Source organism: Chelonia mydas, chromosome 11, assembly GCF_015237465.2.
Source record: "Chelonia mydas isolate rCheMyd1 chromosome 11, rCheMyd1.pri.v2, whole genome shotgun sequence".
In the NCBI taxonomy this organism is placed as follows: Eukaryota; Metazoa; Chordata; order Testudines; family Cheloniidae; genus Chelonia; species Chelonia mydas.
Genome location: NC_051251.2, coordinates 63,838,150 through 63,864,089, shown reverse-complemented (window position 1 = coordinate 63,864,089; position 25,940 = coordinate 63,838,150). Strand labels below are relative to the sequence as shown.

Below are 25,940 nucleotides of genomic sequence, written 5' to 3'. Positions count from 1 at the left end.
CTGTTTATTTCCAAACTTCACTGAATAGACCCTGAATATATATGCTGTTTCACTGATTTGACCAAAAATGTATCAAGGCTGATTTTTCTCCCACTGAAGTCAATGTCAAAACCCGACGTGAGTTCAATGGGGCAAAAATGGACTCTTGGAGCTTGATCCAAATCCCAATGAAGCCAAATCTGGGAGTCTTTCTATCCGTTTCAGTGAGCTTTGGCCCTTAGTGAAAGAGGAGTTCTGGTTAGGAAGTCATGGAACAAGAAATCTTGAATACTAAATGAGTGTAAATTACAAACTTCCTGAAAGGCATGTTGGTGCTGCTGTCCTTAGCCACTTACATTTATTTTATGACCAAATTACACAGGGGCTAGCTACTCTGCTTTTGTAAATAGGCGCAACTCCACTGAAGTCAAGGGAGCTGTGTCCATTTCACCAAGGGCGGAGCTGGCCCTACATGTATAACTTATGGTTTTTGAAGTGTTGTTGTAGCCATGTTGGTCCCAGCATATTAGAGAGACAAGGTGGGTGAGGTAATATCTTTTATTGGACCAACTTCTGCTGGTGACAGAGACAAGCTTTTGAGCTTACAGAGCTCTTCTTCAGGTCTGGGAAAGGCACTTGGAGTGTCACAGCTAAATATAAGGTGGAAAAGATAAGGAGTTAACACGTGTTGAAAGAGACCATTCCAGGGGAAGTGGGCAGTTAACACTTCTACAGGGGGTCATAGGACAAAGGAGAGTTAGTATAATTTATGTCATTTATGATACAGCTGACTTTATCCTGAAGAATCGGTAACAATCTCCTTAGTTCCTATACATGTTGTGTCAGGCTCTAGAGCCTGGAGACCAAGTCTTGGGCTCTAGAGCCTGGAGCCCAAGTCTCCTGCCACTGGATCTGAGTAACTCTCCAAGTAACTTCACTGAAGCTTTGTCTACACTACCACTCTTGTTGGTCGAGGGTGTGAAAAAACACCCCTCCTGAACGACATAACTTTCCCCGACAAAAGTGCTGATGCAGACAGCACTATGTCGACAGGAGAGGCTCTCCTGCTGACATAGGTAATGCCGCTCGTTGGGGGTGGTTTAACTCCTGCCGGCAAGGAGAGGATACATGGGAGACCGTGGAGTGGCACACTTGTAGCAGTACAGCTGTGCGGTCTACAGTGTAGACGTAGCCTGAGGCCCGGTCTACACTACAGACCTATATTGGTATAACTATGTCACTGAGGGGTGTGAATGTAGTTATACCAGCCGAACCCCTGATGTAGACAGCGCTAGGTCTACAGGAGAGCTTCCCCTGTCGACATAATTCTTCTCCCCTGAGAGGCAACAGCTAACTATGACAACAGGAGAAGCTCTCCTGTCAGTGTAGGAGCATCTTCACTTAAGTGCTACAGCGGTGCAGCTGGGCCACTGTATGTGACGATAAACCCAGGTAACTTCACTGAAACTTACTTAGATTCAGCAGGGAGAGAAGAAGATCCACGGAATTCACCTGTGCCCCTCTCTAGGCTACCTCTCTCTAACTCTGCTACCTTACCTTAGCATCTGATTTTGAGTATGGCAAGCAGTCTCTTGGGCCCGCCGAGGAGGGCCGTACAAGGTAACTGTCTGTATCGAGAAAAGTAGCCCTTTTAGTAGTTAGTGAGCAAGCTGAGCTGGGTCTTGGAGGAAGCAATGACTTCGCTCTAGACTTTGAGGCAGGAATCTTTGACAAAGAGGAAGTCTAGTCATGAGAAAACAAACAAAAGAAACATACCATGAAGCTGAGCAATGAGAGGAAAGGAAAACACATGCAAAATGGATAAATGAAAAAATGCCAAGCTATGAATTCAACTTCCCTTTTCCAGCCAGCATATGTAAAATTCTGAGACACACGTGCAAGTCGGTATTGTGTAATGCAGCATTTGGCTCTGAGATAGCCGCTGACTCTACAGGTACATCCAGACACGGTTCCCAGCTCAGGTACACGTACACCTGCTACCTCTGTTCAAGCTAGTGCCAAAAAACAGCAGCGTGTGTGCCGGGGCATGGGCAGTGGCTCAGGCTAGCTCCCTCCGTATGCATCCCAGAGGTCGAGTGGGATTGTCCTCAGGTGGCTAGCCTGAGCTGCCGCCTGCGCCACCCCATCCACACGGCTGTTTTTAGACACTGGCCAAAGCAGAGCTAGTAGGTGTATGTCTACCCAAGCTGGGAATCACCTTCCAGATGCTTCGCGGACATACCCTAAGAAGGGCCTCAATACAGCCCTCCTTTTCTGCAGATGCAAGTTCGCCCCCTCTATTAAGTGCAGACGCAAAGGCTAGTTCGTCAGCGTTTACTGCAGGTGGGAATTTGCAGGACCAAAGAGAGCCTGCTTGTTTAAAATCGAGTCCTGTATATGAAGTATCTCCTTCTCTGGCAATGTTCCACAATAAAAGGTTAGTAGGAGATTTAGAAAAAAATTGAATGGTACGACTCAAAATGGGGAAATGACTTGATAATAACACCTCTTCTACCGTATTAACCCTTGAAATCCAGGGTAATATGCAATATTCGGTACTCAATACACTCCCTTAGAAAGATGATCAGATTGTGAGCCCCTGGCTGAACATTGGCAAGCAGCGTCACAGCTAGTTCCACTGAAGTCACTCGGACTACTTGGCTTAGTAATGCCTCACCAACGTAAGGGGTTTGCAATCTGGCTCTAATTTTTTTTTTCTTAAAGGGTATAAGGCATAATGAAAAAGAATAATTGGAAGCTATTATCGTGGCAATGAAGGCCTGATTCTGCAACACTTTACTCACACAGAGATGAAATTACTCATGTGAGCAGTCCCAATGGGACAACATATGTGTAAGAGCTACTCAGCACAAGCAAGAGCTGCAGAATTGGGCTCTTAATAATGCATAGTAGGACTGAAAAAATCAGCTTTATCAGTAGACCCCATAAGAAATCAGGGTACCGTAAGTTATATCACTTATGAAACACTGGGTCTGAATCTTTTCTCCCTACTCTCGTTTTATACTGGTGTAGCTCCACCGACCACAGTGTAGTTATTCCTCATGTCCACCAGTTTAAAAGAGATCAGAATCAGGCATATTGACATTGCTTAAAACAATTTTTAAATTGTGAAATGAAATAGAGGAATTCCTGTACAGCTTGGGAATGCTCTAAATTCTAATGCCTTCTCATGGAAACAGCTATCATTTCAGTCCTGCTGCATTATCAAACTGGCTTCTGTTGAAAGTATCGTTAATTTGGCAGCCTCTATTGTAGGAGACGAGCTCAGTTCAATGACTGGAGATACTTTAATATGGTGAATGTGTTTCTAAAAACACTGCTTTTATGTACACATATTCTGCATTGTGAAATATTTATTATTTTGCTACCTGAAGTACAGGGAGGCATATAGCTGATCAATGGCACGTCTGCTTTAAATACAAAGTAAATAACTTTCATAAAACTGTTCCATCGTAGTGAAGTGTTCACCTAGTTAGGCATGCCTCCATTTTTGGGTGCCCAACTTGAGATACTTTGGGCCAGAGTTACAAAGGGTATTTAGATGCAGAAAGTCAGTGGGAGTTAGGCACCTAACTCACTTAGGCACTTCTGTAAAGCCACTAAACATCTACTCATGTTTTTAGGCATCTAAATGCCTTTGCAAATCTGGCCCCTTGTGCCTGATTTTGAGAGGGTTGAAGACCAGCAGTTTGCGCCCTATGGTACTTTTATACCCTCCATCATTATAGTATCTGAGCACCTCATAAAGACTAATACATTTATCCTCACAACACCCTTAGTAGGTACGATATTACAGCTGGGCAATGAAGGCATAAGAGGGGAAGCATCTGCCTCTTTGCTCATACTGAGTAATATCTCACTCCATGAGTAGCTGCATTGTGTAAAGCACATCTAATTTGGATCCCAAAGACAGCCAGGACAGGGTACTGCAAAATATCTTCCTGTCTTTAAAAGGGTACGGTAGTTAAGGAGAAAGGATGGTCTTGTGAACCACTCGGACTCAGGAGGTCTACGCCTCACTCTGCTACAAACTTCCTTTGGTACTGTGGTGTGAGGTACTACTTAGCATGAATAAGGGTGGCAAAATGTGACCCAAAAAGATGAACTGATTTGCACAGGAAATATGCAATGGAGCCCAACTCAGTGCTTTATCTGCAATATCATCCTCCCTCCTTGACTGTCCAAGATGGGAAAATATTTTGCAAAATCCTGTCCTATCTGTGTTTGAGGGCCAAACTGAACGTACTTTTGCTTTCGAACAAATGCCCATTGAAGGCCATACACTACCTTCAGCTTCTGGCAGAACTCCTGCTGCTGGAAGGGCAGGCTACTTATGTGGGACCGAGCAGTATGTGGCCCTTACAATAAGAATGACCGTTTTGCAATGGTTAAGAGACTGCCCAAGATGAAACACAGAAATGTCATTTTATATCATAAGCCAGCTAGGGAAGGGACCGTCACAATGCATACTTCCTAATATGAATTAGCCAATGTTCTTAACACACACCTGGGAGAGGGACATGATCCTCCCCAGCAGGGTGGAACTGCTTAGCTTTTCCTGAGCATTGTTCAGAAGTACAACATGTACGTTGCAGTCAGGTATTAAGGCTCTGCAAATGGGCAACGAGTGTACTCAGCTGCAATTCTACCTGACACGACAGCTGGAATGGAGTTGGGAAACTATTATGAGAAGGCCACTTTGGGAGGGTTGCGCAACACAATACACAGCGAAGCAGGAGGGAATGCAACAGTAATAGGGGATAGGTGCTTGAAAGGTCAGGATGTGGACTGCCCCAGGGAATTAGGAGAAAAGGCAGAAGGTGGGAGGGGTGTTTCTGGAAGGGGATGCACTGGGGACTGAGAAGGAAGACAACAGTGGAAGCAAGAAGAGGATAGATTTCAGCTCTTTGCCCTAAAACAACTGACAGGAAGAAGAAAGAAGATACAAAGACAGGAGACAGACCCGGAGGAAGAATGCACACTGCTTGTTTGTGCCAGTAGCTCTCCAAGGGCATCAAAGGCTTTGGCAACAAGCAGATACTGACTTCTGCTAAGGTGACCATAGACATTTACCTCAGAGGAAAACGAACCTCGCTGTTGACCCAAGCAGGAAGTCAGTATATGCATTGTGACCTATATTTCTGAATGTTTGACTGAGAAATATCTACAGATCTTTCAACAGAGGCTAGAGATGGGCCAAAATTGTAGCACTGGACCAAATACTCATTTGGGGAGAGTTCAGAGCTGGATTTGGACCTAAACTGGCACACCACTCATGATGGCCACAAATTACGTGAGCTGTTGCCATCATCTTCAACATTATTGATGACAGTATCATCTATTATTATGGGCTAAGCACGGACAGTGTGGTTAGCACGTTGCATGGTCCCTGCCCCAAAGGAGCTTACAATCTACTTAGACAGACAAAACAAATCGGGCACAAAACACACTGGGAGATCCAGGAGTACGGTTCAATCTTGGAGGTCTTTGTTGTGGTTGTTGTTCAATAATGGGTGAGTCATCAGAGTGCTACAGTTGTGAGCTAGCACATGTGGACTTCTTGGAAAAAGAGTTACACAGTGGGGATTTGAAAGAAAATAAGTTGGGCACCTGGAGCGCTGGGATGGGAAGGGTATATGGGCAACATGTGAGAAGGGCAGGAGAGAATGACTAAAGGGGAGGTGGGGCAATACTCACTGGCGGGCTGGAGGGAGTCAGAGGTGTGGCGTGGATGACAGCAGAGATGTAAGTGGTGGTGTAGGCTGTGCTGAGCCTTGAAGGTGAGGACGGGAAGTTTGACAATTTTGTTTAAACCTAACATTCTAAGGTGGAGAGTGGTCCAGGACATGACCTCAGCTAAGCCAATCAGGAGGCACATTTGTATATGAGATGTCATTGGTTAACATTTTCCAGAAATCTGTGACCTCTGAGGAGAAAAGCAATAGAAATGTAATGACTCATCACAAGACTCTTTTCAGCCAATCATGAGGCAGGATTTTCTTCTTGCATGTAAAAATCCAGCAAGATAACAACAGTGGCCAGATCATCAGATCAGGTAAATCAGTGCAGCTCCAGTGCGCTCCAATGGAGCTATGCTGATTCACACCAGCCGAGGGCCTGGCCCTAAATGCTTCACAATATTAAACTTTATTGTAACTCAGAGGCTGTGTGTCAACGGTGGATTGAGGGACTGTCTTTTGTTATATGTTTATACAGCACCTAGCACAATGGGGTCCTTGTCCATGACTCCTAGATGATACAATAATACGAACAATACATAATAATAAAAAACCATTATCAAAAACTATATAATTATCTATTTTTGTAATTCAGAGGCTATGCGGGGAAAGTGGCTGTAATAAAAAAACGAATATGACAAATGAATTCTAAAGGGAAGGCAAAGCTATCTACTGAAATTAAAACAAAACCACCCGAGGCAGGACAAAAAGGAGTTTTTAGAAAGATGAATGACAAGAGGATTATTTTACTCACTGAAAGTTTTTCCTTTGCTTGTTTAAATACACCTGGAGCCTGGTTTGTTTCACCACCTGCCGCTGTTAGACCCAAAAACAAACAAACAAACAAACCCTTGATGGTTAAAAATAATCATTTTGAATTACTGGACACCTTTAGTATAATCAATTGTCTTTTAAACACCGTGCAAAGCAATGATCTGGTGAATTACTGTATGCAGTATATACAGCTGCCTTAAGAAATAAAAGAATACATGTTACCATATTTGTGAGAGTTCCAGTTAATCTATTAATTCTAGCCAGCAAATTAGAATTATGTCCTCCTCTTCCTAGTGGTCTAGGATTGAGAGCCAAGATTTTTGAGGAGTGACTTGTGATTTTGGGAGTCCAACATGGGACACCTTAAAGGGGCCTAATTTTCAGAAAATGCTGAACAATTGCCCTCTGAATATCAGGCCCCTTTAAGGAATCTCAAGCAATCTCACTAGCCATCTTTCAAAATCTTAGCCAAGAACCCTCAATGAAAAGACACTGATTCACTGCTGTGTATTCACTCCAATTTACACTGCTATAACTCCACTGATGTCAATACAGTCACATTGGTATAAAAAGAAAAGGAGTACCCCACCTTGATTATCACTACAAACGGTCCCCCACGCCCCCGCTCTCCTGCTGGTAATAGCTCACCTTTCCTGATCACTCTGGTTACAGTGTGTGTGGTAACACCCATTGTTTCATGTTCTGTGTGTATATAAAATCTCCTCACTGTATTTTCCACTGAATGCATCCGATGAAGTGAGCTGTAGCTCACGAAAGCTTATGCTCAAATAAATTTGTTAGTCTCTAAGGTGCCACAAGTACTCCTTTTCTTTTTGCGGATACAGACTAACATGGCTGCTACTCTGGAAACTGGTATAAAAGTGGAGTAACACAGAGATCAATCAGACCCTGAGACTTTAGTTTAATATCTTACTATTCAAGCACTTAGCACCTATCTTCTTTCAGCGTTATCCTGTGGTTCTTGTCTGATGAAACATGATTTAAGTTACATTTGAGGTGAGAATGATATTGTTTGACTTGGACTCCATCCTAGGGGAAAGTCTAGAAGCTGAGGGGCATTTCAGAAACTTGTGTAGTAAGTGTTCACCATGCTGTTACTCAGGAAGCTACGTGTTATGTGAAATCTAACTACTAGTGAAATCCTTTGCCATAGCACAGAACTGGACTCGGAGTGGGCATAGGAGGAAGACTGGGTGGTCACAGCCGAGTTCTCTTAGCTATAATCACGATTTTGTTCCATCTGTGAAACCAACCCCGAAACTTTGTCCAGGGTAGCAAAGATGGGTTTCCCCTTGACCTTGAGTTGTCCCAGCACATTCCCTTGTCTGTAACAGTGGTGTGCTTTTCTGCAACCAATCTCCATTGTGAACAAGGCTGCCTTTCCCACTCAATAATTTTGCCCTCTTAAATAATGTTTGTCTTGTTCCTTTTCTTTTATTTTAAATTCAGGGAGTAGGAGAGAGAGAGAGAGAGAGACTGAGTGGGAAAGAGAACTGACAGTTTAGTTCTGCTTTTATAGCTGAACATGTTCAATAAAACCTCCTGCATTACATTTTACCACATCTGTTACTGTTGTTTTTTGGGTTTTAAATGTTTCTCCTTTTTCCGTTGGTATTTAACTCCAACTGCCTGCAGCTATGAAGTAAAGAGCACAGTTTTGTGCTTCTGTGACTGACTTACCTGAAAGCATAACAACTCCTCCATCTGAGCAAAACACCTGGATCATGACGTCACACTGTCCCTTCGTGCTCCGCTACCAGTTTAATCACACAATAAACATATTTAAGACAAGGAAGACAAGCCTAATGCATGTTTGCCCCAGTTCAAAGGCTAAGCAACTGTGGTGGCCAGCCCTATGACATCCATGATATGATGTCACAAAGGCAGCAGTGTCTTCTAACTTCAGCCAATCAAACAAAACGATGGAAATTAGGATAAAGTTCAGATGATCAAATAAAACTGTCTTTTCCTTCTGCCTTCTTTCTCTTTTCAAGTTCCAAGGAAGGAGCATCTTTTAATAATCATAATTACTGAGAATCCCACTCTTGAGGAGACTGTGGTTGCCATTAAAATAGTCAGCTTCTGCCCACAGTTACTACACAATGATGTGAGTTATTTTCTGTCCCTTGAGATTCTAGGGAAATACTGTGATATCTCATTTACTGTCTCACTCCATGGTAAATGTGGACACAATTTTGACTTTTTAATGAAAAAAGAAAAGGAGTACTTGTGGCACCTTAGAGACTAACCAATTTATTTGAGCATGAGCTTTCGTGAGCTACAGCTCACTTCATCGGATGCATCCGATGAAGTGAGCTGTAGCTCACGAAAGCTCATGCTCAAATAAATTGGTTAGTCTCTAAGGTGCCACAAGTACTCCTTTTCTTTTTGCGAATACAGACTAACACGGCTGTTACTCTGAAACCTGACTTTTTAATGGAGACACCTGTGTCCCACACGATTGCTCTTTGGACAAGTTTCATTTTTAATGTTCAGAAAAGGCTAACATGGAAGTTTTTGCTGCTCGGAATGTGCTCCAAGTTACACTCTGAGGCATTTGTGGCTAGGCATCCAATTCAGCTCTCACTAAAACCAAAAAGAAAGCTTACACTGATTTCAATGGGAGTAGACACTAGCCTCAAACAAACTGTTTTACATTCATCAAAAAGGAAGAATGGAAAACAGACTTCTTGGTTTACGCCATTCAGCTAGGAAAATATACGTCCCGCTCCAGCTCCCAGATCCTGAAGATGCCTGGGGATGGGTCCAGACCCTGTGTTGGTTAGGTGCACCTGATGGGTGTGCATATTTAATCCTGAATGCCTACACCCCAGGGGACAAGTCTATGAAATATCCTTCTATGCCCCCTTACCCCCCGCAGCAGCAATCACTGGAGTGACTGCACTGATACAGAAAAGGGGAGGAAAAAGAAAACCAGGCTTTCTGTGTGCTGTCTTGTGATTTTTCAGCTGTCTTGAGGATGTGCCAATGTTAGGTTGTGGGGACTTTCTGTTCATTCAGTGATTGGTTCATGTTCGTCTGCTTTACAGATGAGCCCAAACCTCAAAGTTCAGTTCCAGACCAAAATTATCCCAAATTTCAGATCTGGGGTTCTGGTTCAACCCATTATAAAGGCCATGAAATTTAATCTGATTCAGAACTCTCTCAAAGTTTGCTGATGTTTTGGACGAGGGATTTTTATTTGATCTCAACTCTTACTGCTTGAATAAATTTGGAGTTTGTCCTTAAATTATATTTTCCACTTTCGCTATTTGTTGGGTTTGTTTTTAATTTGAGTGAATTCCTTTATACATTACATGAGGGGCAGATAGCACTACCTAGGGCCAGAATGAGTGTGTCTAAGCGATGGGCAGGCTTCCCCATGTTTTTCTACTGGCACACCTCAATTCTGACTAGAAGGCCATAGGAAGAAATTTTTTTTTGAGGGTTAGTGGTAGCCCATGGGAGGGAACAATAGCAGTATACGTAAGAAAGAGGTGTGGATATTAGCAAGATTGTAAATCTATAAAGCAAATGCTTTATGCCGTGAAGAAACACCTCATTGTTTTAGCCCTAAGCCTCCCTAAATTGCAATCAAATCATGCCAAATAGTTAAAAATTAATTTATGACCAATGCAGGATATGAAACCTAGTCTGCAAAGGTGAAGGACTAAAGCATTAAACCAACTTGTGCCACCTAGTCCCTAATCCCACAACACACTTTGGGTTCTTTGAAGAATCTTTGAATTATGGGTCACATCTTCTGGACTCATTAAGCTGTGCTTTGTGAAAGAGCAGAGGAAGTGGGGGGCAGAAGTGGGTTTAAGCCACCTTTACTCTCCCAGTTGTGGTCTGGAGCTAGTTGGAGCACACTGGAGACTACTCTAATTTATATCTTGCTAACCAAAGTAATAAACATAATTTTTAACTTCTGAGCCAAGAAACGTAAAAATATTTCCATTTTCAAATATTATACCCTGAATGTAAACTATTGGGGCATGGTTCTCCTCTCACCTACTCCAGTGTAAATAAGAAGCAACTGCATTGCAGTACATGGAGGTATCAAACTGTGTTATAGGAAAATTATGTCCCATCCCTTTAAAAAAAAAAAAAAAAGACAAGTCCAATACTTCTCTTTCCACCCGAATGTGACAGTGCATCAAGAATAATACTCTGAGTCTGGAGTGAAGATGTTCTAATTCTGGTCTTCTGAATAATGACATATCTATTTAGATATTGTGAGAACTACTGGTTGTCTTTCTCTCATCTTCCCCTATCAAATACTAAGATTTTGAAAACCATTTTTGCTTGAAATGCATTCGTCATTTGACTCCCAGATTTCTTCTCTCTCAGCGTCGTACTCTGCATTCCAGATTCTCCCTGTGGGTTTTGGCTTGAAGTCATAAACATCAGTAACAGATTTGGAAGTGCCAATGCAGATAAGTATAAATGAGTAATATACAAGTCTTCTTATTATGCATGAGAGAAAAAAGCAAACTAATGGATATGTACACCACGGCTTACGCTGTCAACGCTTTCCCACCATATAAATTCACCCCAAAATAAATAAATAAATACAAATAATGAAAATAGAGATTCCTACAACACCACATTCAAGCACAATGCCAAGATACAATCACGGCACTTGGAGGGCCGAGCAATGACAAGCATACATGATCATGGCCTCTGCCAAACAAACAGAGAAATAAAGAAATGCCGAAAAAGAAGAATGACACAAAACACTGAAAAGTGATATTATTCATGAAGGTTGATATTCTCAGAGAAAAAATGAAAATAAAAATACAGAGAAGCTGCTACAGCCATGAGATTTAAAAAAAAAAGTGTCTATGTTTGCCAGCCACATTGCATAACTGAACACAGCGCAGTCACCTGTCTGCTTCCGTTTAACACAGGAGAGATGAGTTGGTCTAGTATATTTGATAGCAGGTTTTAAAATGATTTTCCTGGAGGGAGAGTGGGCCTGAACTTCAGATTTTTTAGCAAGTTCAGCTTTCTTATACACTGCTATGGACAAGAAAACACAAAAGCACACAATCAGGAAAAAAGCCCAAACAGTTTTACATGACAACAAATCAACCATGGGCCAGACCCACTGCTCTGTTCCTCCAGTTTGATGCTTTAGGTCGCACTGGACTGAACTAATGAATTCATTAGTTTGCAGAGGCGAAGGAGTGATGCATTAATCCCAGATGTGTTGCCTTGTCCGCCATATGGCCATAAAGCTGGAGTAACAGAGGGGTGAGCCTAGCACCTTGTTTTGACGTAATTGTACGTCTGATTAAATAGTATTAGTTAGTACTATCATGACATTCAACTTCTACAACAGAGTAACCTGGCAGTACTGTACAACAGCAAAAATATGGTAATAGTGAGTGTTAAATGAACCTTTTTTCCTTCTCACTTCATCTCTGGAGAGTGTGCTAGGTTCCTTTTTAGCTATTTTTCTTTCAGGAGTAGAAATCCTGCCTCTCCCAGTTTTAAAAGGTTTTTCTTTTTTATGCTTATCGAGAGATGATCTTCGCAATTCTCTCTCTGCTTTCTCCTCTTTAGGAACAGTCTCTAACTGTTCTGTCATGATGCTCCTATCATCATCTGTAGGGTCAGAGCAAATTATAACAACAAACAGAAAATTAGTAACAAATGTTAACAATTCTTTGGTGGAGGGGCAAGAAATTTGAAAACACAGCAGATCGTTTAAAATAAAGGGCAGATTATTTTATAACATTTCTGAAATGTGCTGAAATTATTATTATTAATTATTATTATTATTATTTTGCTTTTTAATCATTATGGTTTGTTGGGAAGCAAAAACATTTTTTAAAAAAAGGATAATGCACACCTTGAGTATCCGCCCACAGGCTGTCTGTGTCCATGACGGAGTCATCGATAGTAGTTTCATCTTTGTAATCATCGTATGTCTCTGTCTTGTAATCGGTTAGCAGGATCTCCTCCTTTTCGGGTGAAGCAGGAGCTTCTGGCGAGCCCTCTTTGGGCTCTGTCTGGATGTCAGCGGGTTCCTCCATCTCTATTTCCACTTCCTCTTCAGGCAGGGAGTCCCTTCTTTCCATTTCTTCCTGCTGTGCGGCAGCAAAGCGCACACTGTGAGAGGCAGATTCGCCCTCATCCACAGTTGTCTGCACCACCGTGATGAAGTCGTCCTCAATTGTCACAACAGACTCAATAACTCCTTTCAGTTCAGGCACTTCCTCTGGGCCAGCCTCCGTCGGCAACTCTTTTCCAGCAGGTGCTTCCAACTCTATTTCTTGGTGCATGTCTGCCATGAGTCGATGCTTATCATCTTCTTCTTTTTCTTCTCCTTCTTTTTCTTCATGCTCTTTGCTTTTTAAAGACTCAGATGTTAAATCACACAGTAGCTGCTCTGTGGTTTCTGCAGGTCTCACAGCTATGTCTGGAGTTGGCTCTTTAATTTCTTCTTTAGGCTGTGGTATGCTCTCCATTTGGATGTCGGCTGTGTCTTCTTGCACAGAGTCAGCTTTTGAAATGGCAAGCTCGATGGAAGGCTCTTCCCTTGGCAATTGTGATGTAATCTCTTCTTCTGATACAGGTGGTTTCTGAGGTTCTGTTTTGCCGTCATCAGGTTTCAAAGATTCTCCACTTAAGTCTTCTTGGATTTGATCATGTTCTCCGCTAGACTCGTAAGATTCTTCTTTATCTACTGCTTCCTGATGCACCAGATCAGGCTTAGGCACTTTCTCCTTAATTTCAGACTCAGACAGTTTGGTGCTGTCCTTCATTTGACTAGGCTCAGTTGCTGAAAGAACATCAGCCTCCTTCGGTTCTTTGGGCAAAGAGGCCAAGTCCTTTTGCTGCTGCTGAGCTTCTTGGGCTTCAGGCTCTGCTTTTTTTACGGAATCTGTGTCCTGCTTTGAACCAGCGGCAGCAAACTCACTGACCTCAGTGTGTAGCTGAGTCTGGTATTCTTGGTCAGCTTTCCTGGCAGCAACATCCATCTCGTGTTTTATAGCATCGTAGTCTGGCCTGTGTGGTGTTTCTATCTCGGCTACCTTTGGAACCATGCTAAGAGACTTTTCCTGCTTCTGAGTCAGTAAAGAAACAAGATCTTTTTCTTTTGTTACCTCTTTTGTTAATGCTTTGTCATATGCAGTGTCACTCTCTGGCCCAGCTACATGAAGTTTATCAACCGTACCTTCTTCTTTCATTTCTAAAATTGCATCAGGCCTTTTTTTCTCATGTTTTGTATCTTCAAGGGAATAGATTTCTTTGGAATCAACTTGTTCCTCACTTTTTTCCAGCACAGTATCTAGCTTATCAGAACCTTTTTTCTCCTGCTCGAACTCCCTTTCCAGAACGGTTGGGTCACTGGAGATGTTTGGACTCAGGTCTTTTCCACCGCTGAATTCTTCTTTAGACTTTTCAGCTGCTGCCAACTTCACTTCTATCAAAGAGAGGTCAGCTGCCAGTCCTCTTTGCATTTTTTCATCCCTGCCTTCATAAAAGGGGCAGATTTCACCGGTTAAGCTCTCGCTGTCCTGGACTGGCGAAGGTAGTGGGACTGTGTACTTATTGAAAACACAGTAGCCTAAGTCTTCTAGCTGACTTTCAGCTTTTAGAGTTATGTGGTTTTCATCCGTCAAAGGAGGCAGGGACGCACCACTGTCTTCTACAACAGCATCAGAAGGAACAGATTTTCTTCGTGCCACATCTGTATCAGCACTCACAGAAGCTAATCTAGACCTTGTGCCTGCTAGGTCTAACATTTCAGGCAAATCAGGGGCCATTACAGCCCCATTTTTGTAATAATCTTTAGTCAGGAAGGGTGACTCACACAAGGATTCAACCTGAATATTTTCTTCTTCCATTGCTTTTTCCTCCTCAATGTTTTCATCTTCCTCTGTGCTATCTATTGGGAAACAGGGGGCTCTCTCTAATGCTGGGGTGGTTGCTGGGAAGTAATCATCACCTTCATCCATGCTCCCACTAGTGTTTGTTAGAATATCTGAAGCGAGGGGAGAGAGATCCTGAGCACGGCCAAAGCTGAATCCTAGTGCTATAGAATCTAGACAGGACATTGGCAGGTTAATTGACATACTCCTCTGTTCTATTGCAGATCTTCCCCCAAGTCCTAAGCTCCTGCTTAGAGTCAAATCATCTTTATTTTTACTATGGATCTGTCTCTTATCCCCATACACTTTGGGATCAATAGTGAACATCCTTTCCTGTGGAGAGCTAGGTTCCTCAGACTTATCTGATGGAAAACTCTGAGCAAGAGTACTATATCCTATTTCATGAGCAGGGACACCGGACGGTTGATCTGTTTCTGGCTGTAATTTCTTGTCTTCCTTTTTAGATATTAGAGGATCTGCATGATAAAGTTCATATGCACTTTCCTTAGTGTCACTAAGTTCATAGTAATCACTGCCTTGCTGCTGTATGTCACTTTTTGTTGCTTCCTCTTTCAAAGCAGATGTTTCAAAATACTTTGACATTCCTGACCGATCCTCCTCTACCTGTATTTCATGAGTAGCTGAATCTGAGATATGGAATGTATCCTCCTTAGCATCCTTTTCAACAGCTCTGTCTTGACAAAGTTCATGAGATGGGCTCTTTTCACTTGTTAACCTTGGTGCATCAGGAGCTTTTTCTGTTGTTTTAGATAACTGAGCTGTATCTATAGGTTCTTTTGGTTTCTCAGGAAATGATTCATGGCTTAACTTGCCAGTGGGGGTCTCTGTGCTCTGCTGCTCTTCCTTTTTGGTATCTAATACTGCTGAGACCCCAGTTTGATCAGTCTCTTCTTCTGCTTTGAGACCATCAGATGACTTTTTAGCTTCACTAACAACTGCTTTGTCTGGAACAACTATTTTATCTTCCTGCTCTGCATAAAGTTTACTATCATCTAATACTTTGGAGGGCTGCCAATCCAGGAAGCCAGATCTTTCCTCCTCATCACTCTCGTCCCTTGTCATGTCCTTTTCTTCCCCCCAAGCAGAAACTTTCTGGATGGCTCTTTCCTCTGTAGTTGGTTTGGGGGCATCTGCAGCCATTGCTGAGACTTCTCCTCCCTCTGGCTTTTCTGTTTTGTCTTTGTGGATCTTTTCATCTTTTGAAAGATCTTTGGCAATCTCTTTGTCAGTGGACTCTTGTTTTGTTTTGCAACTGTCTTCAAGTTGTGATTTCTGTGGGACAGTCATTGGAGTTTCTGAAGGAGGTTCACTTTTGGCAGCACCAGACACGTCAATTCTAGATTCTGAAGCCAAAAGAGCAAGATTACTCTTCTGGCTGTCTGTAAAGTCATCTTTATATTTCAGGGGTATAGCTTGGCTAGATGGTATCTGGGTATCTGTACTCCTTCCATCTGTTTTACTCTCCTTCGGCAGGTCAGCTGACAAGTCCCTGTGCCCTTGAGATACAAGAGGCTCTGCAGTTGAATCAGCACCTGGGTCTGCAAAACTTACTTCCCCTTTCTTTTGCAGATCTGCATCCAAAGTCTGTCCCGACACAGTTGTATGCATTTTCTCTTCTTCTTTGCCCCGTGCCTCCCTTTTATCTAGAGTCTCAGTTTTTGCTGGCTGTGGAACTAAGGCATCATGTTTAGATTGCTCACCAGTCTTACTGTCTTTCTCTGACTCACGTTCCTTTGTGTCTAATGGCTCAGCTGTGAAAGGGCCTGTGCCCTCCTGGTCACGGATTTCCATCTTCGAGGCTGTAAGTAAATCTGAAGTAGTTTGGTTGGGTTTTATGACAAATTATTTAAAACACTTATAGGCAGTCATTTAGCTTACAACAATATCTTGGTATGATTAATGGAAGGGAGAGGGGAAAATATGCAAACATGCAGCAATGCTATTCAGTTAGAAATTTGTTTTAAAGTGTTGCACTCTCCTCTCGATGAAGAAGGTTTTATAAGTGCATTAATGATGAGTTACACATATAAATCTGTCTCCACTGAAATGAGAAATATACCCCTTTGTTTCATGTGATTTCTTCATACTCATTACTTGTAACAGTAAAATCGTAATATCCCCCAATTAATATTTAAGTGCTTTGCTAGACTCTGAAGTCAATACAAATTTTGCTTTGGTAAATGTCTGCAAGATTTGGCCAAGTAACAGTATCCTTGTATATGTGCTTGAAATACACAATCTATGCATTTATATAATACTACATCTCTTTTTAAATTACGAGTTTTTGTGTATCTAGCTTAATCAAGGGAAATATTAAAATGCACAGTACATGGGCTAAGTGTAGAACAAGGGTGCTCACTGACTAATATCACTGATCTTTTACATTTGCTTTTTAGCAACAAAGCAGAAAGCAGGTTTTTCTCATGAAACTGACCTCATGCAACATGCACGGGATGTGAATCTGTTTGTATTCCAAAGTTGCAAGGCCTTGCTTTCAGAAATGCAGAGCACTCACAGCTCCAAATGAAGTCAGTGGAAACCATGGGTGTTCAGCATAACTGAAAAATAAGGCCCTGGATTATTTTAAAATTAATCAAAATGTTACTCTGACATCTGTTACTGCTATATTCTTAGCATAGTTAATATTCTTTGGTAACATTTTAATATATAAAAATTTATGGATGATTTATTAGTAGTCAATAGATTGATCTTTCCCTAGTGCGTTATGAGACAAGGATAATGAAATCTATGCCAGAATGTGTTATAACATTGTCTAGTCTATAAAATTATGCATGTTACCAGAACGTGCTGCAACAAATCTCGGGCAAACAAATTTGGATCTCCTTACTCACAGAAGTTCTCCAGTTGAAGCCAATGAAACCATGTGACTATGGTACACAGGTCTGGGCCCTTTATTATTTTTAAAGCAATTTGAATTAATGTGTTCATCATTATTTAAAATATTTAGGTAGGTTATCTTAGCTTAAAATATTAACCACCCTTCTAAACATTGTAGGTAGCAAGTAAAAACATCCACAACTGTCATACTTCTTCCTCCTCTCTATTTTTAAAGTTTTTGTGGTGTTTTGGTGACGGTGGTGATTATTTGCCACGCATATAATGTGCAAAAGCAATGCCCATTAGCTGATTTCACTGTGGTTTCACTGAGACTTTCTTCACCTATAGCACAGTACCTCTGCTGGTAATGCTGATGCACATACTACACGATATTAGCAGACACAATACCAAAGGAATTTCACCTGGCTCAGCTGGGCCAAATAAAATTACTGGGACAGGCTTTTTTGTAAACACAAGCCTCCAACACCCAAAATCTCTTAATTAGGAAGCATATGGCTCATCACCACCTCATACGCAATGCAGGATGCATCCGATGAAGTGAGCTGTAGCTCACGAAAGCTTATGCTCAAATAAATTTGTTAGTCTCTAAGGTGCCACAAGTCCTCCTTTTCTTAATGCAGTCTATGTTTCCCTCTGAAACAACTGATGAGAAATACTGTCAAAAGGACAAAACCTGAAGACTTACTTCTTACTCAAGCAAAACTATTGATTTCAGTTTGATCAAAACTATCGATAGTTTTGCCAAAGCATTTTAGGGTTTTACCCTAAGTGCCCAATTCCACACTTCATTACAAAGGCAAAAATCCCACTGGGATCAATGGGAATTGTACCTGAGCCGGTTGGGCCATAAACTTGTAATAAGCCTAAAATAAATGAAAACTCAAAGTTTTGGCGACGTTCAAGGCGGGAAGGGAAGGGGGGGAGCTGATTGCAATGAATGGCGAGGATATGACATAAGAAGCAATAGCCTTACGGAAACGAAACCAGAATGCACGGAAGCATAAATAAATAATAATACTGCACACAGCAAGCAAAAATATTTCTACAGTTTAAGCCTCTTTATGTCATACTCTAAGTCAATAAATCTCCCCCTTTTTCTTTCTTTTTTTTTTTTATAAAAGAAAACCAGATGGATCTCTGCACCAAAAAGAAAAAAATGTACATACATAGATTAGCAATGTGACTGGCAAACACATCTGAGATGGGGGGGAAAAGGCTGATGTGGCGGTATCAGCTTAGCTGCAAAGCACATTGTATCGTGGCAAAGTAAAAAAAAAAAAAAAAATCAGGACTCAGCGGCAGTGGTGGGAAACCATTTGTTATACAGCATCTATGCAAATCGGGTTACCCGATACATACTCGTCAAGCATAATAACAAGAACAATAATAATAATAAACGAGAAGAGGAGGAAATGGAGCAGCCTTGGAAAGCACTGGAGAAAGCAGGAGAAGAACTCATTTGCAGCAAACACATGCAATCCGAAGGAGGACACACCTTCCTCAGCCAAGGAAGGTATTTTTGCTTTCAGTGGCACCTCCTCGATAACTGTTAGGCTCTTCCCGCTGGGTGCCACACTTGGCACACTGTCTTCATGATACACTTTGGCCTCCGAACCAGAATCCAGCCGGCTCGCTGTCTGCTCTGAAGGTTCAGCAGGCCCACTCTCTTTCCCCAGCTCCTTTCCAGGAAGAGCTGCTGGTTTCTCTTCCTCAGCCATTCGACTCTCTACTGTTTCTTCTTCTTGGGGGATGGAAAAGGAGGTGACATCAACACAAAGTACAAAGTTCAGTAGGACTGTTCTTACAGTAACACTTTCAGCTCTATAGATGGGCTAGATAGCCAACCTCAAGGCCGTGTCAGCTTCCATCCCATTTCAAGTGCTGGGGGGGTGGAGGGGGGAGGAGAGTGAGTTTGCCTTAGAACGAAAAAGGATGTTTTATTTTCTGGTTGCCAAATTGCGTTTTGCATGGCAATGCGTAAGGCATAACAGTATTGTTTGCCTCCTTGAGAAGCATGTTTAGGTTGTAAAATGAGAGCTGAAAGTGTTTTACAGACCTGCCCTTCCAACACGGAAATGACTATAGATCAAACATCCTGAATACTCATTGGAAATGGAGATGGTGCTGGGTGATAGATGGCCGTGAAAAGTCTGATGCATCCACGTACTCACAAAGTGCATTGAAATTTTTGATAAATGTGCTGTTTTCTCCAATGCAGGAAGTAACTCCTCTCACTGACCTTGAGGAAATTGAGCACTAACTGCCTAGTAAGTTAACCTACTACAAGGCACCCAGTTTGGTGTGGTGCTAATATAATTATATTAATATTAAGCATATTTTTGGTTCTTCTCTTGCCACAGCAGAAGAAGGCTGAAGAGTGATTAACGAACTGTTCATTATGGGCTGGACTCTGGCATTCATACTCAGGTTGAATAGTACCTTACCCCATGATAAAAGGATACGATTTTGTCACTGAAGTCACGGATTCCGTGACTTTAACAGACCTCTGTAAATTCTGCCTTCAGCTTCAGCCCCCTGCTCAGGCAGTCAGCCCTCCACAGCAGTGGGGCCGCAGCTCGGGCAGTCAGCCCTCCTGGAGCAGCGGGGCTTGGGCAATCAGCCCCCCTCAGCAACAGGGCAACAGCTGTCAGCCCCCCACAGCAGTCGGGCAATGGCTGTCAGCCTCGGGTGTCAGGGCCCGGGGCTTCCGTGATTTATTGTTTATTGCCCACATCCTGCCCTTGAATTTTAATACAAATCCCTGTACCAAAATCTTGACCTTACCCATGAGTATTCCCAATGATAGCAACTGGGATTATTCAGGCCTCAGTTCGGCAAGTTTCTTAAGCACATGCTTAGTAGTCCCATTGAAGTCAACAGGAGTACTTGTGTGCCTTAAAGTTAGGCCCATGCTTAAGTCCCTCACTGAGTCAGGTTGAAGTAAGGTGCTATTGAACCTGAACAACAATGGTTGTATCTGGCCCTGTTTTACTGATGCTAAACCTCTCTGTAAAGAAGTGATTTTTCTCCTGAGGCTGGTTTGGGAAAAAGAACTACATTTTATGCCTTTATAAATCACAAGAAGGAATGTGTTCATTAGCCTGTGAGGAGAAAATAGTTATCCAAAATACAGCATTATTAATTAAAATATAAAAATGAAATTAGTTATGTAATTCATCTCAAATTAACAGAAGTCAGAAGATTCGGAATTAGAACTGTAACTGTGTCTTTCACCAGATCATGGTGCCGATGTGTTGCAGGGATCTTTAAGCATAGGTGTGTGTTATCTAACATAAAAGTGTAATATATTGGCACAATAAGGGCAAGTTAATGACGGTGTTCAACTACAAAATCTTTATTTCCTTGCTAAAATACTTTACTAAACTTTTTTTTGCTTTGTTTTCTTTTGCATTTACCTCTCTTTTTAATATTTTAGATCAAAAATGCAAAGGATCCAATTCTCAACCTCATTTTTCTGTAATGTAACTTCATTGCTATCACACAAATAACATGGCTGCAGAATAGGTGGAACAAAGTGAACAATTTGGTCCAAAGAAAGTATAATTAGCTAAATGTTGTAAATAACTGTCAATATTATAGATCATAATGGCTCTTTCAGTATTATTACAGCCCATCATACCAATATTATTTTGAGTACACAGTTAAAAAAGAAACACTACCAAAACAAAAGTTACATGAAATATCTTCTCATATGTTTTTATATTGGGGAAAAAACTCCTACTCCACCAAGACACAGATTTTTGCTTTACTACAGAGCAAAATTTTACTACTGGGTTACAATCTCCAAAACATGAGGTTTATAATGGAAACATTTACACAATCTTAATATAGCTGCACTACTGGGTGTGTCTATATCTGCAGAAAAAAGATTTTCTACTTGAATGGACAAGCATCTGTATTTTCAGATGTAAATAACCACACACACACAAAAGTCAAGTACTAGTTCCACCTAAAATATATTAAAACACTTGACTTTTCTATTAATTTCCCCCCTTTCTAGGAAATAGATTTACCTATCTGATCCAATAATATTATAATATTCAATACACTCTTCAATATCAAGCTAAATTCTCCGATGTGGTAAGGTCGTCACTGACATGATTTCCTCAGTTCTTCTCATATGTTTCATTGAACAATTACAGATATTCAGGGCTATTCTTCTGTGACTTAAACCTCTGTAGAATGTCACCATTCTTCAGATTCAGTTTAAGTCCCAGGCTAATTTAGCACAACAGTGTTGAGTGTGACATTGTCTATTTGGTCTTGGCTCAGAAGCCAACACCCTTTTCACTATCTGGAGTAGGAACTCACTCCAAAAAATTAATTCCACCCTTCTTCAACCCTCTTGATAAAATAATACAGCTAATTTTACTCAGTGAGGGGCTCAACCTAATAAGAGATGGGATACAGAATGATTGCAACGAACTTTCGTAAATGTCTATCTTACATGCCATCTTGCTGATGACCAGATAAACACATTGTCAGCTGGACACATGTGGAATATTGGTAAAGACACCGTAGGTCAAGTTAATCCCTGTGAAGTCAACGGAGGTACACTAAGGATGAATCTGGCCTCCTTTGCCCTACCTGATAAATCAAAGGTGATCAGTCATTTTCTACTGCTGTCCCAGTGGATGGGTGTTGTTTTTTTCAGTAGCATTAACAACTGGCTTAACTCAGGTATCAAATGATAGCCTACTTTCCACACTTTCTCTGGCAGTGATCCTCTCACAAAAGGAGAAGGAACAATTTATACTTTTTAAAAATTAGCTGCTCCTTTCACTGCAATAATCAAGGCCATTTTACTACAAATTATGGACTAAATTCAACTCCTGTGAAAGTGGCTGCGTCTCTGTTGGCCACCATGGACTTGGGTCCATTTATAGCAGTGCTGCATTTGGCTCTAATGCTGATGCCTCCCCTTGGGGTGTGTCGGTTCCAGAGAGACTTCACCTCCATGTGAAAAAAAAATCCAAAAGGCTCTCTCCCACAGAAACAAGTTACTTGAGGCACAATAATGGGATGAATATCATGTAGCAGGATGGAAAGGAGGAAGAACAAAGAGGGACCATGCCTGGTTCACCTTCATCGCGGCCTAACAAGGCCTCTGCACTCTGCGCTGTAGCACTGGGGAGTGTATTAGAATCAGTCCACTCTGAGCTGAACAAAGGGTGCTCATAGTACTCCTCGTCTGAATTGCACGGGTCATCAACAGGCACAGACACTGAAATGGAGGGTGCTAGGTGTTTACGCCTCTCCCCGCTGGCAGCGGACCTATAGCATGGGCAGCTGTGTAGAGGTCCCACCTTTTCCTCAGCCCCTTCATCTACAAACAGACACACACAGGAAGAAACTGCAGGGAGAACTGGACAGACAAAGATAAGACAAGACAGGATGGACACATGCACAGACACATCAAGCTGCTATGTCAGTGGTTTTTAACCTTTTTTCATTTGAGGACCCTTAAAAAAATTGAATGGAGGTGCGGACCCCTTTGGACATTATCTGTGGGCCCCCAGCAGTCTGTGGACCACAGGTTGAAAACCACTGTACTATGTCATACCATGGAGTGGATGAAACCAGCCATGCTAAGCAATGGAAGACATGAGGTTTACATTCATTTAAGGTATTGTTTATGTATTTATTTCCTGTCTCTCTTAGTGCCTATAATAACAGTACCCAAGCATCACACATATCAAGAAATTCAAAATCACTCAGTTATAGAAGGGCAATATGCTGCCCTCAATCCAAAATTCACAACTCGTATTGAAGTCAATGGAGGTTACAAACATAGCTAGACGGTAGAAGGTAGCCCTGGTGCATCCCAGGACTGAGCTGTATAATCCCTTCAAAAATAGCTGAAACTTTTGAAAGTATAAAATCTAAAAAGCTATTTTCATTTAAAAAAATCAATTTACTGTACTTTGGTAGACGCTGTTTTTTGTTTTTTAACCCTCTGCAACTCCTTTCAGCTACACATCAATGAATGACACTTTAACCTAAAGAAAGAAAGTTGTTTTAAGCTGGTGGCTATCATTTCTGTGCTAAATCCTCCCACGTACAGCTGCTTTTCAGCGGTTTCTTTTAGGGTCCATTCCTGCCCTATATATTGCTTTGCCATGTTCCTATAGCCTACCTGGTTCTCCGCTGGGAGTTTTCCAATGCACTGTAATGAAGGCTTTATTTATCTCCCACTGAAAAGTTAGAGTGTATTGTATCAGGTTAGCTCAGCTACTGATAGCAAGAGGAGGTTCCATGCAGTTTCTAGTAACATAGGTTAACGAAATAACACAGCTGCAATAAAAAATAGCCAACTATCCAACCTATTAAATGGAACAGGTGCATAGTTTGTGGTGCACACTGAACATGAATGAACTCACGAAGAACTAAAATGTTCATTTTCTGATGACTAGAAATTAAGTCTTGGGTTGACCATCCTCTGAGTGTGATAGCTAGTGACTTGTTGACCACTTTATTCATAGGATATACTCTTCAGTCAGTATCTGTAACTACAGATTACCTGTTGGATTTTCTGCCGGCATGAAAGTTGCAAAATAATTTCTTTTTCTTCTCCTTCTTTGATATAGAGTCCTGAACCCAACCCCACCCCACCTCAATAATGAAGAAGTTAATCAAGCCACTTAAAGTTTCCAGATCTGTGTACCTGAGCATCCCAATGTTGAAAGCAATACCACCATGGCTGCAGAGTGCTAGTTCTAGCAATGATTCCTAACCTGAGTGAACCCCTGAAGTAAGAAAAGCAAATCTGAGAGAGGAATGTGCATGAGTCATGACCCACCCCAAGATATCTATCTCAGTTATTATTCCACTTTAGGCTGCAGCATATTAATTTACCAGTCACTGTAATCATGAACAAGCTGTGTCCTTCCATTTACCGTATATTACTCCCTTTTTATGGAGATGAATAAGTGCGTACAGAAAAGTTAGATATAAAGGCCAGACTGCAGCTTTCACTCACAATGGCGAACACTTATGCACCATTAGCCTCATTGATTTTGGTGGGTCTGCTCACATAAGGGAGGGCTCAGTGATGTGAGGAAGGGTTGTGTAATCTTGCCCTAGGAAGGTTACTCTTGGAGAATGTAACCAGGAAGAGGTAAACAATAGGGTAAGGAGGAAAATATGATGTTTTGACCAAGGACAATCTGGATCTTGACCAACAAGACAATGCATGCAGATAATTTTTGCAGATAAAATGCGACAGTATTTAAAGTTCATTTGTGTTGTATGCCCTCCTTCCCCCATTTGGCAACAAGCTACTGATCTCATATGACGTGCACTTAAAAAATCCGGGACTGATTAAGGTATCCCAGCTAAGCCGTGAGAATAAAAATTGCGTCCTGACTCAGTTTGCTAGTGAATGTTACCAAACAGCAGATGCTTTCCTTGATGTGCTTTGGAAACAGCACATGCAACTCCTGGGGGAATTCTATTCCACTGCACGCTACAGAATTCATGCCCCCTGCAGACTCCTTTGCTTCCCCACAGAAAAATGACTGACTCGGAAGCAAAGAGAAGCTGCAAAAGCGGCCACGCACCCCTCCCCAGCAGTGCGGGCGTGTCATTTCAGGCACCCGGAGCAGCCGGTGGAGAGGTAAATCACCATAGAGGAGTGGGGGACAGGGCTAGGGACTCCACAGTTAGTGGTTCCTACCCTGTGCCAGGCTCAGCTGCTACTCCCCGCTGGGCTGGCGGTGGGGGAGGACAGGACTTCCTCTTCCCCTGCAGGTCGGACTCACCCCCAGAAACCTCTGCTGGCTGCAGGAAGCTCCGCACTCCCCTCCCATGCTTCCTGCCCCCATCACTCCTGAGCTGCAGGGGGAGGGATCACTGTACTGGGAGCTGTTACCCCGCTCGCCCAACCCCCATGCATCCAGACCCCCTCATACCCAGACCCCCACACTGAGCCTCAATCCCCCACACCCAGAACACCCCACAAAGCCCCCCATACCCAAACCCCCACACTGCTGCACCTCTCCCCTCCATCCAGAGCTCCCCTGCACCCAGACCCCTCATGCTGAGCCCCACCCCAGTGCATCTGGACCCCCACCCCATGCTGAGACCCCTGTACTCGAACCCCCACCCTTATGAGCCCTGTCCCCACTGCACCTGGACCACCCCACTGAGCCCCAACCAGCTACACCTGGACTCCCACCCACCCCAGCAAGCCCCACTCCCCCAGCACCCAGACCCTCCCACTGAGACCCCACACCCAGACCCCCCCACCAAGCTCCATCCCCCACATGCAGATCTCCCCTGCTGAGCCCCAACCACCTTCACCTGGACCCCCAGCAGCACCCCATTGCCCCTTTACCCAGAACTTCCCCAATGAGACCCTGTGCATTCAGATCCCCCCTGCACCCAGACTCCCCACTGAGCTGCCCGCAGGCAGATTGCCCCACACAGAACCCTCTCAACCCACACCTGGATTCCCCCACACTAAGCTCCCTCTGCACTTGGATCCTGCCTTGCTGAGCCTTCCCACCCACACCTATTGCACCTGGCACTGGGGAGCAGGCAGGACCCTGGGGTGTTTCTGGGGCAGGCCTGGCCCTTGCGCTATGTCAGGGTCAGGTGCAGCCTCACCATATCCTGAGCA

General features: G+C 42.6%; 1 protein-coding gene across 50 annotated transcripts in view; it reads right to left on the bottom strand.

Moving 5' to 3' along the window:
* The window catches only part of MAP2 (microtubule associated protein 2), a 342,823-nt gene that overhangs the window by 38,072 nt on the left and 278,811 nt on the right, over positions 1–25,940 (bottom strand). For 9 of the 50 annotated variants that reach the window (XM_043525130.1, XM_043525141.1, XM_037912108.2 and 6 more), the window contains 6 exons: positions 18,795–19,040; positions 12,394–16,239; positions 11,940–12,146; positions 11,424–11,558; positions 6,493–6,554; positions 1,537–1,722 (listed from right to left, as the gene is read on the bottom strand). In XM_043525130.1, coding sequence (XP_043381065.1) covers positions 1,537–1,722; positions 6,493–6,554; positions 11,424–11,558; positions 11,940–12,146; positions 12,394–16,239; positions 18,795–19,040 — 4,682 coding nt within the window. Of the gene's footprint in view, positions 1–1,536; positions 1,723–6,492; positions 6,555–11,423; positions 11,559–11,939; positions 12,147–12,393; positions 16,252–18,794; positions 19,041–25,940 lie in introns of all 50 variants that reach the window. The other 41 variants (XM_037912101.2, XM_037912109.2, XM_037912107.2 and 38 more) reach the window with 13 other exon arrangements.